The sequence below is a fragment of the Thunnus thynnus genome, chromosome 6, assembly GCF_963924715.1.
Source record: "Thunnus thynnus chromosome 6, fThuThy2.1, whole genome shotgun sequence".
NCBI classification, from domain to species: domain Eukaryota; kingdom Metazoa; phylum Chordata; class Actinopteri; order Scombriformes; family Scombridae; genus Thunnus; species Thunnus thynnus.
This window is the reverse complement of record NC_089522.1, coordinates 23505351-23517598: the sequence shown is the minus strand read 5'-3', so window position 1 is coordinate 23517598 and position 12248 is coordinate 23505351. Positions and strand designations below refer to the sequence as shown.

At 37.1% G+C, this 12248-nt stretch overlaps 1 protein-coding gene across 1 annotated transcript; it reads left to right on the top strand.

The window, feature by feature from the left end:
- Nucleotides 1-7271: 7271 nt before the first annotated feature.
- On the top strand, nucleotides 7272-10923 carry LOC137185364 (aquaporin AQPAe.a). Its single transcript, XM_067593693.1, has 6 exons — nucleotides 7272-7507; nucleotides 8045-8236; nucleotides 8385-8546; nucleotides 8673-8837; nucleotides 9732-9812; nucleotides 10517-10923. The coding sequence occupies exons 1-6, from the start codon at nucleotides 7493-7495 to the stop codon at nucleotides 10739-10741; spliced, it is 840 nt and encodes a 279-aa protein (XP_067449794.1). The 5' UTR covers nucleotides 7272-7492; the 3' UTR covers nucleotides 10742-10923.
- The last annotated feature ends 1325 nt before the right edge of the window (nucleotides 10924-12248 follow it).

Below are 12248 nucleotides of genomic sequence, written 5' to 3'. Positions count from 1 at the left end.
AGATAGGTGACTACAAAACATTTTTGGATATTACTTGTGGAGTCCCACAGAGGTCAGTATTAGGCCTTAAATTGTTTATTTTGTATATAAATGACATGTGTAAGGTATCAAAAATTATTGAAATTTGTTTTATTTTCAGAGGGCACTAATGTTTTCTATTCTGATGAAAATTTGCCGCAGCTTTTGGAGGTGGTCATGACGGAAATGAGTAAGTTGAAAATGTGGTTTGACACAAACAAATTATCATTAAATTTGATCAAAACTAAAACTAAACTTACGTTGTTTGGAAATCGTAAAATAAATACAAGTTCAAGTGATGATACACAATGTAAATATAGGAAGAGTATATGAAAATAAATTTCTGGGTGTGATATAATACAAAATCTGCTGGAAGCATCATATAAGATATATGTGAGCAAAGTTGGCACTCTGGTAAAAACAAGGCACATTTTGGATCATAAAGTGTTGTAAAGTCTGTGTTGTTCACTTTTATCTGAATTACTGTGTGGAGGTGTGGAGCAGCACCTACAAAAACACCTTACAATCATTATGCATACTACAAAAAAGAGCCATAAGGATAGTAAACAATGTAGGATATCATGAACCCACAAACAAGCTGTTTTTAAAGTCTCAGTTCATGGATCTAGTGGAATTTAAGGCGGCACAAACAATGTACAAAACAGGAAATAATTTACTTCCTGGCAACATACAAACAATGTTCTTAGACAGAGAGGAGGGGTTTATAACTGAAGAGGAAATTTTAATTTGAAACAGCACTGTGTTTGCATCAATCTTAAAAGTATGTGTATTTCAGTTTGTGCAGTGACTTTGGTCTGGATGAAGAAATCAGAGTAAAAATATCAGACAGTTTTAAAAAAAAAAAAGTACAAAAAAGCAATTTTTACAGGTACAGAAATGAGGAATTTAACGCTCACTAATGGTGACGTTGTTGTTATTGGTTTTCTTTTTTTCTTTTTCTCACATTCTTGATTTGGTAGTGTTTGATTATGTATGAAGAGGATGAACATAGAGGTTTAGTTGTGTATGATGGACACTGGGGCGGACAGTTGGACTATGTGAATCTTAAAGTTGATTGATTAGTATAGAATAGGGGTTGCTTCTTCCTACACTTTTCAAAAGTGAAATGTTTATTTATGTTGCTTTTTGAGAGTCTATTGTATATGTTCATTGTTAATTTTATTTGTTATTTTTGTGTTATTTCTACTTCCACTCTTCCAAAGTGGGACGCCAAGAGTGCTGCAGAATTTTTCACATCATTCCACATTTATTGTGCATTTTCACTATCATTTCACTATATTAAACTAAGGTGATATTTACATTAAATATGTTTTATGTTATGTTTTACTATTAAAAATGTTTAATATGTAATAACACCTCAGTATATGATAACTCATGGTTTCCAGCTGTCATAGTAACACAACACACTTTGTTATTTTTCCACTGATCCAGATCAGTGGTTTCCAACCGTTTTTGTCTGACGTTCCTCCACAGCTCTGTCAGATGGGCTCATACTTTAATTGACACTGGCCGTCCTGATCTCAACCATCTTGTCAGTTCCTGTAAAATATTGTTTATTTAAATAAATAAATAAATAGATAAATAAATAGTATATTTATTAGTATATATATATGTTTTGGAGCAAAGCATGTGCTGATTTAAGATCATGTGCATGCTTGCGTTCCCATGGACTCACTATGAGTTAAATAGAAAACACATGTATAAAATAATTTAACACTGTAACCCTCCCCCTGCCTCCTTCCACTGGTTTGTCTTGTCACATCCTTGTATCATCATACATAATCTGTAATAAAATCTAAATGGGAAGACACCGGCCTTCATGTTTCAAATGTGTTAGTTTGAACTGATTTTAAACACTTAAATAAATATCATTACAATAATCTTTTCATTCAAGACATAGTGAACCTGGTGTTGAGTTGTTACATGTGACTCAGGTTGGTGGGAAGGTTGTCATGTACGGTCATTTATTGGTTATTGTGACAATTAGAATATTACACATCAGCCTCACAACATTTTATAATTCTGTTTGTTTGTTTTTTTTCCTTTAAACACAAACATATGACGACGTAAAATCTTCTTACTGCTGAAAGAAAATTAATCTGCAACTATTTTGACCATCTACCCACTGTTTAAGTCATTTATCAAGCCAACTATCCTATGAGTTTGCATTTGTTGCTTTTCTTTGATTTAAAAACTGAAAAGATTTGGGATTTTGACTGTTGGTCAGACAGAACAAGACATTAGAAGACATCACCGTGGACTCTGGGAAACTGTGATTGACATTTTTCTTTTTTAGATGTGTCAAGAATGAAAATCATAATCTCTATTAATCACATGATTTCTAATAGCTGAGCTCCTCCACAGTCTTCCCAGTTACCCTCAGCAGTGCTCATATATACAGCTTCATAGAAGGTCTGCAGTTTATTAGATGAGAATGAAGGATCAACTTTTGGTATTTGTGGTATGTTTGTGATGTGGATTCCAGTGTAGTTAAAACGTCTCTCTACCACATTTCAGTATAATTTACATCCGTTCTGCAGAAACGAAACACTTGTTTTTGAAAAATATTTATGAAATTTATGTTACATTTACAGTGTGCTGAAAGGAAAATGATACTGTTATTGTCAGATGAACATTTTCCAAATAGTCTCACACTCTGACATGCAGCCCCTCAAACCTATAATATACCTCACTGTACATCACAGGACAAGCACACTGCAATGTGCCGTTTAAGAGTGAAAAAGAACATTTAACCATGACAGAAATCTGTTGAAGTGTTTGGGTGGAGCTCTGAAGATCCCTGGAGTGTCCTGTCTGAGGCACATGCTGCTGGGAACGTCCTTCCATCACTCCCAGCTGCTCTACAGTGGACTCAAGTACAACACACTCACACACACTTAGATTCTACATGCATATAACAGATAAAAAAAAAAAATTAAGGATATACTCAGAATTTAAAAAATAAAAATGTGTGTACCATGTCTCTTGGTGCTTCTCTCCCTTTGCCCTCTCTCACTCCCTCAAATCCCTTAGCTCGCACTTTGTGTGAGTGAGTGTGTGTATATTTGTGTGTGAAATTGTGTCAGTGTCAGCACTCTGGGCGGAGGGGGCTGAAAACTCCCCACGCCAGCGGGTTCCAGTGTGCCCCCCGCCCGTCCCACTCAACACAGTTGGGCTTAGCCCCACAAAAGGGGGGATAACAATTTAACAGTTGCCGTGGAGAGGAGGGGGTAATCCACGGCATAATGGGGCACGCCATCACTCCTCCCCCCCACCACCCCCCACCCCTTCAACCAGTTCATTCTGGACTCAGTCTGCCAGATTGAGGGCCCCTGATGCCTGGAGAATCAGTTCGGACTCCAAACATCTCCACCTATACATCACATCATGTTAGCTGCCTCTATTCTGCTGTTAAAATATAGAAATAGAAATAATATAGTAACATATTTAAAAACATAAATTTACTGATGATGCAAAGCAGCTTCGACTTGTTACGTCTCTGATGCTGAATATTCCCAGTTTTGAGCTAAACAGAGGAATTCTGTGTCTTTTGCAAAACGTCTTCACAAGCTGTATGTTTGTCTGATATCAAAGGATGAAAATGAAAAGCGTGCACAGATGCATAAACACAATAGGTACTATGGCAACAGCATCATGAAAGAGTTTGTCCCCATGGTGATCAGAGGGGTACCGTAGGAGTAGTTAGTGGATGGGAAAAAAGAAGGTTAGGAGGACGTCATATTAAAGACCTTTGAGTATGATGTCAACATAACACAGCAGGCAGTGTTACATTTAGTTGTAACCTTAATCCTTCAAAATAGAATGAAAAGTCTGTCTATCTCACTGCAAATTATTTTGCAAACCTAATTTCCTTCTCTAGGATGTAAATCATTAGAAGACAGATTAAATGTTTATCATGTTTATCTCATATTTATTGGAAAATGCAACGTATGACCAACTAAATGATTTCAAAGCGGATGATGTGGTCTGTTCTTTTTGCTCTTCATGCTCCCTCCTCACTAATGCTCCCTTTCTCCTATAATTGATATGAAAATTAGGCTGAGCAGCAGTAATGGGTGCCAGGTGCTCAGGACACGCTAACACATCTCAGCCCAACAGGAGACAACTGAGGAACAGGACGAGCTGCAGAAACCATCATGTTCAACTACAGTGTTATAGAACAAAATATTCAAAAAGATACACAGAGATGGACGACTCCCCCCTCCAGACTTTATCTCTAGAATCCAGCTGGTTAAGATGAATATTGTACCAAGGTTGTGATATCTATTTCACTCTTTACCAGTATTGACACCACAGAACAAGTTCATCACTTGGGATAAAAAAAATATCAAGGTTTATTTGGCTAGAGTCTGTTGGTGCATCTCAGATTATGAAGCGAGGACCTACAAAATCCAGTTTTGTTAGGAAATAAAGACAGGAACTATAAAACACACAATGTATCAAATAACAACATTGACACTAGAAATCTGGGAAAATATAGTTATGAAATATAAACTTGAGAGGGATAGAAGTCTACTGAGCTGAGTTGCATATGACCCAAAATTCAAACAATGGACAGAGAAAGGTATCACTGCTCAAAGACGGGACATGTATGAGCTTCCTAGAACTAAAGGTGAAATTTGGTCTGGAGAAACATCTTTAGATACCTATAAATATGGGTCTATTTTATGAAAGATGTGAAAAACGACCCTGACATAGATTTGAATTGTATTAATAAAATTATAGTGGATGAATATCAACAGGGCAGATCTTGGGTCATTTCTGCCTTCTACCAAGCCTCAGGGGAAAGTAGAGGAAACTCAACATCATACATAAAAAAAAACAAATGGGAGTCAGAACTAAATATAGAAATTTCAGATGAAGCATGGTACAAAATGTGTATGACACAGTGTACTACTACTAACTCACGAGTATGGAGAGAGTTTAGTTGGAAGAATCTAACTATGTTCTCCATAACACCCAGGATCAAAAGCGACCTTCCGACCTGGAGGCCAAACACAGACATATTTTAAGGAGCTGCACTAAACTGAAGCCTTTCTGGGATAATGTAAACACAACTATTAAAAAAACATTATGTTCTGTGATGTACCAAGGGAACATTGAGGAGGCTGTACAAAGAAGAGATAGATATCTGGTAAAAAATCTATAACAAGAAATTGGTATAAAGCTGATCCTCCAGGGAAAGAACAATAGTTTGAGATTATCCAGGATCTTTTCAATGGAAAAGTTGGCATAACCTGCTAAGAGTTAAAGGCAATATTTTCAACAAGAACTGGGAAAAGTGGATCATTTACATGTAACATGACGCCAACAAATAACTGAACTGTTAAGTTGCAGAATAAGAATGAGAATGTGTACATGTCTGAACTGCCCTGGACAACTGACTCTGTTGTATTTGTTCAGTGGATATTATATGTGTGCTGTATGTGTGCTATAAGCAGAGCTGAAAATGCAATAAAAATTGAAGTATATATATATAAAAAAGAAACCTTTATGTTATGGTTATGTTGTAATCTTGAGGTGATCAAATGTTTTGTTTTGTTAACAAATCCCACGCAAAGACTGAAGACGTTCACCTTCTTCCACCTCTTGTGCTCGTATGTAAAAGCTCTCACCCTCAACAAAACCCCACCATCTGTCCCCCAATCTAGACTTAAATCTAAAATGGATGCATTTGTTGTAAGGCCCCTAAACTCTGGAAGATTCCTCCTGTTGAATTTTGTCTTGATGACTTCCTTTAAAAAAAATTTTTTTATATAAATTTGCATTTCTACATTAATTTGTTTTTATGTGCCATGTCACTTTTAACTTCTACTTTGTTATTTACCAATAATTTTTACCGTTTTATCTTATGTTCTGTGGCTGTTTGTTTTTTGTGGAACACTTTGTGACACTGCTTTGAAAAATGCTATAAATTAAAGGTCATTGTGATCATTATTGCTATTTGTGACCTCAGAACCATTATGTCCTACTGAAGAATTAAAGGATAAGGCTGGAAATTTTCTATATTTTGCTTATTGTCAACAAATCTCGATCTACTTACAAGTATCATGTGAGCATTCAAAGCCTGATATATTGTATTCCTCTGCGCTGTAGATCTCTGTTGTTCTCCAAAAACTGAAAAAAAAACATTGATGAACCACACAGTTGCACTGGCTGACATGTTCATTCATTGGTCTTGTTAGTTTGTTTAGAAACAGCTTGAGAGACTAATAACATCGATCACATTTTCAGTGTCTGATGAGTTGTTTCTCTAAGACAGACGAGCTTCACCAGCTTGTTGTGTTACATATCACAACCTCTTGACTTTGTACTGAAGATCTTTCCAATGAAGTAGGCCTACAAAGTCAAGAGGTCGTGATATGTAGCACAAGCCATAACCCTTTAAATAATTAAAAAGGGGTCACAAATATATTGTTTCGTTTCCCAAAAAGGCTCAGTAGTTTGCTCAAACAGCTGGGCACTATAGTGTTTAGCAAACGCTATTCACACAAGTATAAATGGTGCATTTGTTGGGGACTATTTTCAGCTGCGGATTTGTTTGGCAAGTGAGTATTTACAGCAGCGGATCAGTGTATGTAGGATTGACTTGAAATGGCTCATTGATGTGTTTTTGTGCATTTTTGGACAGCAATGGAGGACAATACTTGATAATGAGATCAGTTTGTTGTTTTGGAAAAATAAAGAACATGGCCAGACTTATCCTTTAATGTCATTCATACTTTGACATGTAGCACTGGGAGTTTAGATACACCATTCCTCAAGACCGTTATGTATTGTTATTGATCACCCGCACAAATGATTTGGTCTCTTTTGTTTGAGCTTTGAATTCATGTGTGTGTCACTAACTGAGCTACTAACTGGCATTCAACTTCCACCTTAAAAGACTCAGTGCTTACAACTGTGAATGAGTTATTTCAATCTTTTTCTTTAAGTGGTTGTATTATTTTGTGTCCTCCCTGCAATGTTTCGACCACCTGCGTTGATTTATCCAGACATTGTGCAACCCCGTGAAGTGGCCACAATCACTTCAGATAAGTGAAAGGCTCCTCGTAGTTTTCTGAAGATGTATTAAATTGCTCAAGGTCAGAAGTACTGTTGGGTAGAGATCTGTCAGAGTAAAAAGGTTAGGGTTTTTTATACACGCAGCCTTGGACAGAAATACTTTCAGGACTTGCAGTGACTGATGTTTGCGCGCAGGGAGACAGAGACTTGAGGTGTAGAGTAAGGAGAGGATGAGGAGAGAGAGAGAGAGAGAGAGACAGAGAGGGAGGAGGCTGCTCTCATCAAAGGACCTCTCAGACTCTACAAGTTAATGAGGGATGTAGCAGAGACCCTGAAGCCCTCAGACCCCAGCAGATACAGAACACACAGACAGACGGACTAACAGAAAAGAAAGAAAAAAAAACCCAAGGACAACATTGAGTTTGAAATGACGTGGCGTGAGGTAAGCATCTTATTTTATTGCCTTACTCTTTAAATCCTTCATGACACGTGTTCTTGAACGAATATCCTGAAACAAAAAAAGGAACTAATTTCACCAACATTGCTTTCACTAAGGAGTGTCTAAAAGTTGCATTTTAGAGCAAAAGCAGCACTATGTGATTAGGTCAGAAGTGTTTGTAAAGTGTGTCGTCAAAAACACTTTAAACAGAATGAAGTGAAGGATTAAATACAGGTTACTGACGTGTAGTTGACTTCTTTATGTTAGACCCGGTGATACAACAAATGCTGTGTATGCCTCTTTTTTTTAAGATGGCTTGTATCATCACATTTTTTATCATTTTCAATATGTGGTAGAAGAGTTCTTAAGAAGTTAATTGATAAACCTAATCATCATAATCATTGTGATTAAAAAGGTATGTATGTTTTTATAATAGATTTTATCAGGATTCCAGTTTTTCTGTCATAATTTACCCACAAAAAAGATGTTTGGTGAACTAAATATAGGCCATCTTTGTTTTTGTGCCCTTCCTCTGTGGAGCTTCGAAGTCGTCAGTTCTGGCGTTCCATACTGGCAGAGCTGCTTGGCACCATGGTGTTGGTGAGCGCCGTACTGGGTGCGTCTGTGCCAGGCCCTGGAGAGGCCCCCGGGGGACCCCTGTACCCAGCAGTGGCAGTGGGTGTAGTGATTGTTTCACTGGCCCACTGTTTTGGAGAGATTAGTGGGGCACAGGTGAATGTCTCATAGTTACACGTTGAGTTTTAGATATTATTTTTCTTTCTCTTTTCTTCCTCTGGTAGTTTTTTATGTTATTTAATTGTTTCTCAACATTTATAATATTTGTTTAATTTGTAAGTGTGTGTTTTTGTTCCCTGATCAGGTGAACCCTGCTGTGACTCTGGCTCTGCTGGCCACACGGAGGCTTGAGGTCCTCAGGGCCCTTGTTTATATCGTTGCACAGTGTTTGGGGGCTTCTTTAGGGGCCGGGGCCCTCTACCTGGCCCTGCCGCTCAAAACAACTGCAGACTACTTTGTCAACAAGGTCAGTTCTCAGAATATTGGTGAATTACCTTTTAAAATGTGTCATCTTTTCTGACAATATTCTTTTGGCCTACTTGTCCGGCTCCTCTTCCTCTCTCCTTACTCCTTACTGTTTTATGTCCCTCAGGTGCCAATAGAGTTGTATGCAGCCCAGGCTCTGGGCATAGAGGTTTTGTGCACCTTCCAGATGGTCTTCACTGTGTTCTCAGTGGAGGACCAGCGGCGGAGGGAGAGCCCAGAACCAGGAAATCTGGCCATTGGATTAGCACACTCTGCTGGAGTGCTAATAGGGGTAAGAGGAGCTTTCATGCATGATTGTGTTATTTTCTGTCATAAAGAATTGACTCAAAATTAATTTATAAAAACAAGTAACTAGTCACGAAAGTGGAGGGGAAGTTTAATTTAGAGCTACAACTGAGGATTATTTTCATTATCGATTAATCTGAGGATTATTTTCTCAATTAATTGTTTAGTCTATAAAATGTCAAAATGAAAAATCACAAAATTACCTTTTTAATTTGCTATGAGTCCAAGGTGACGTCTTCAAATTTGTTTGTTTTTTTGGGGTTTTTTTTGACCAACATCCAAACCCAACATTTTTATTACTATCTTACATGACAAACACAAGCAGCAAATTCTCACATTTATGGACCTGAAACTAAAAATATTTTGCTTTTTGCTTGAAAAGGTATTAAAACATTTATTCAGTCATCAAAATAATTGGTGATTAATTTTCTCCATAATCGACTAATCATTGCAGTTTAATTCTACCTTTCACCACATCTCATGTTTTATTCAGGCTTTCTAGGATGACATAATGTCTAAATATTTAGCACTATTATCTTCCAGAAAGTAGGATGTTTTTGTCAAACTGTGGTGTTTAATCAATGTCTGTTGATTAAGCATTTACTTAAAGTTTTCGTGGGTTTCGTCCCACAGTCTGAGAACATGCAGGTCAGGTGAACTGGACACAAAGATCTGAGTGTGTTTGTCTCTGATGGACTGGTGGTCTGTTCAAGGTATTTCTACTGTTATCCTGAGAGGCCCACTAGCAACAGGAAAAAGGAATTTGATAAAATGAATGAATAAATAAACGACTTGTTTAAATTGTACTTGTTTCTGACTTGGTTTAATTTACCAATATGAATCTGTTAATGTGTGTATGTGTGTGTTGTTTACCTGTCAGGCGCGGTTCTCTGGTGCGAGTATGAACCCTGCACGTTCTCTGGGTCCAGCCATCATCACTGGCTTCTGGGAAAACCACTGGGTGAGAGAGAGCCTCAAAATCCAAATCAGTCTTCTCTGGTACCACTCATCCAAGCAATACTATTCTTTTACAATTGTTGACAATGTTCTTATGATAATCATAAGCTATAGGCAATAACATTTATTGATCAAAACTTAGCAGGTCTATAAAAAATCTCCAGCCTCTCTGTGGTTCCGAGCCCCGAGTCCATTCATACCTACTGAAGATGAAAGTTTTTAAAAACATTCATTTTTTAAAAAGGCTAAATAATTTCCTAAAACAGCTGGGCACTGTAGTTTTTAGCCAACATTATTCAAACAGGAGTAGATTGTGTATTTGTTGGGGACTATTTTCAGCCACAGATTTGTTGTGTTAGTGAATATTCACGGCAGCAGGACAGTGTATGTGGGATTAACTCAAAATAAACTGCAATGCTCATGTTCATCAGGCTCACTGATACGTTTTAATGGCTTTTGGACAACAGTGGAGGTCTATGGCACAGACGAATCAGCTATGGATACACAGATAATACTTGTTATTGGGATCAAATCATTAATACAATAAGAAAAATATAGAATATCACCAGACTTATTATTTAACATTGCCTCACTTGTAAAGTCCAGTTCTGCTGGATTGTCCAGACAAAGTGACATCACCTCCTTTGTCTTTACCTCTCTTACATCTTATTATAACCTGTCTCTCTTTTGTGCTCCCCCTACCTGCAGGTGTACTGGATGGGACCGGTGATCGGTGCTATACTGGCCGGTGTGTGCCACGAGTTCTTCTTTGCACGCAGCGCCTCTCGCCAGAAGCTGGTGGCATGTCTGACCTGTAAGGACATCGAGATCGTGGAGACGGCCAGCATGACCGGATCATCGCTGTCCACGGTCACACAGAACGCCATGAGAGCCAAGCAGGCCAACAAACAAGAGAACAGAGGAGAGAACTGAGGAGACATGCATGAAAACAGAGAAATACACAAAACACATTCTGCAATAATGCAGTGATGTTTATGAAGATGCATAGTGTACAGTTAATGTCACAATCATGTAGATCAGGCTCGACTGGTGGCAGCCAAAGAGGGGGAGAAGCTATACACAAGCTTAAACTTCTCACACATGAAACCTCCATATAACATTAATAATATAGTCTAATATATAAAATGATACAGTAGCTGCCAATGAAAAAAAAAACTTGGTATCCAAAGATTTTTCATATATTCAGTATGAACATTTTAAAAGACTGTATGAATTCATCCAGTCCTGTGATGAATAAATACTTAAATCTTTTACTCCAGTGAAAATAGTAACACCACAATAGAAAACCTGATGATCTCTGGCTTTTCCTGTTGAACACTGAACCTCAAAATGCTGCCAACATGTGGATGTACATAGAAAATGCTGGGCTGCAACTACTGATGATATTTTTTACAATCGATTAATCTGTCAATTACTTTCTCAATTAATAGATGTAGTCTATAAAATGTCAGTAAATAGTGAAAAATGCTGTTTAAAATCTCCCCAGAGCCTATAAAATGACAGATTCAAATGTCTTGTTTCATTTGACCGACAGCCTAAAACCCCCAAATATTAAGTTTACAATGATATAAAACAGAGAAAAGGAGCAAATCTTCACATTTGAGAAGGTGAGACTGGTGAATGTTTGGCACTGTTGCTTGAAAAATGACAAAAAAATAAGATAGTTACTGTTAATTGTCTGTCTATCAATTAATTGACTGATCATTTTAGTGCTATAAAAACTTTGGACTAATGATTCTACCAATTTGTTTGTTAATTATAAAACATTTCTCAGTTAAAAGTAATAGTTTGAATTCTAAATGTAAAAAGTATTGGCTATAAAATGTTGTCAAGTATCAAAAACAAAAAATACTTATAGTGAAGACTGGTTCCCATCAAAGTGTTAAAATATTGATGCATCAACAACAATAATGAAAACCCCCAAAATGTAAATTTAAATCTAAAACTCACTCTGACGCTCAGCTGAAAAGGACCTGAAAAGTCAATAATTTGGTGATACAAAATTTCTACAAAAAAACAGACTTTTTTTTTTTTTTACATCTGTTTATTGATATTTTGGTTAGTGAGTGAACAGTAAGCACTGTATACAAATTATACAAAATATTACAAGAACGATACAGGATTTACATACAAGGACACACATGAAAACAGCAGGACATGTACAGTACAAGTATTGACCAAGGTACAAAGCTGCTTTACGTGGTGATTACTGACATCTAACATTTAATTGTAACTTAGTTATAGTAGCAAAGAGTTAAGAGGATATTTATTGCTGAGTCTCTACATAATCAATAAAGGGTTGCCAGGTTTTATGGAAGTTCTCAGTGGAACCTTATAAAGTGAATCTGAGTTTTTCCAGTTTAATATGTTGCAACATCTTTGATCAACGTGGTGTAAGTGGGGGAGCTGCGCCTGTTTC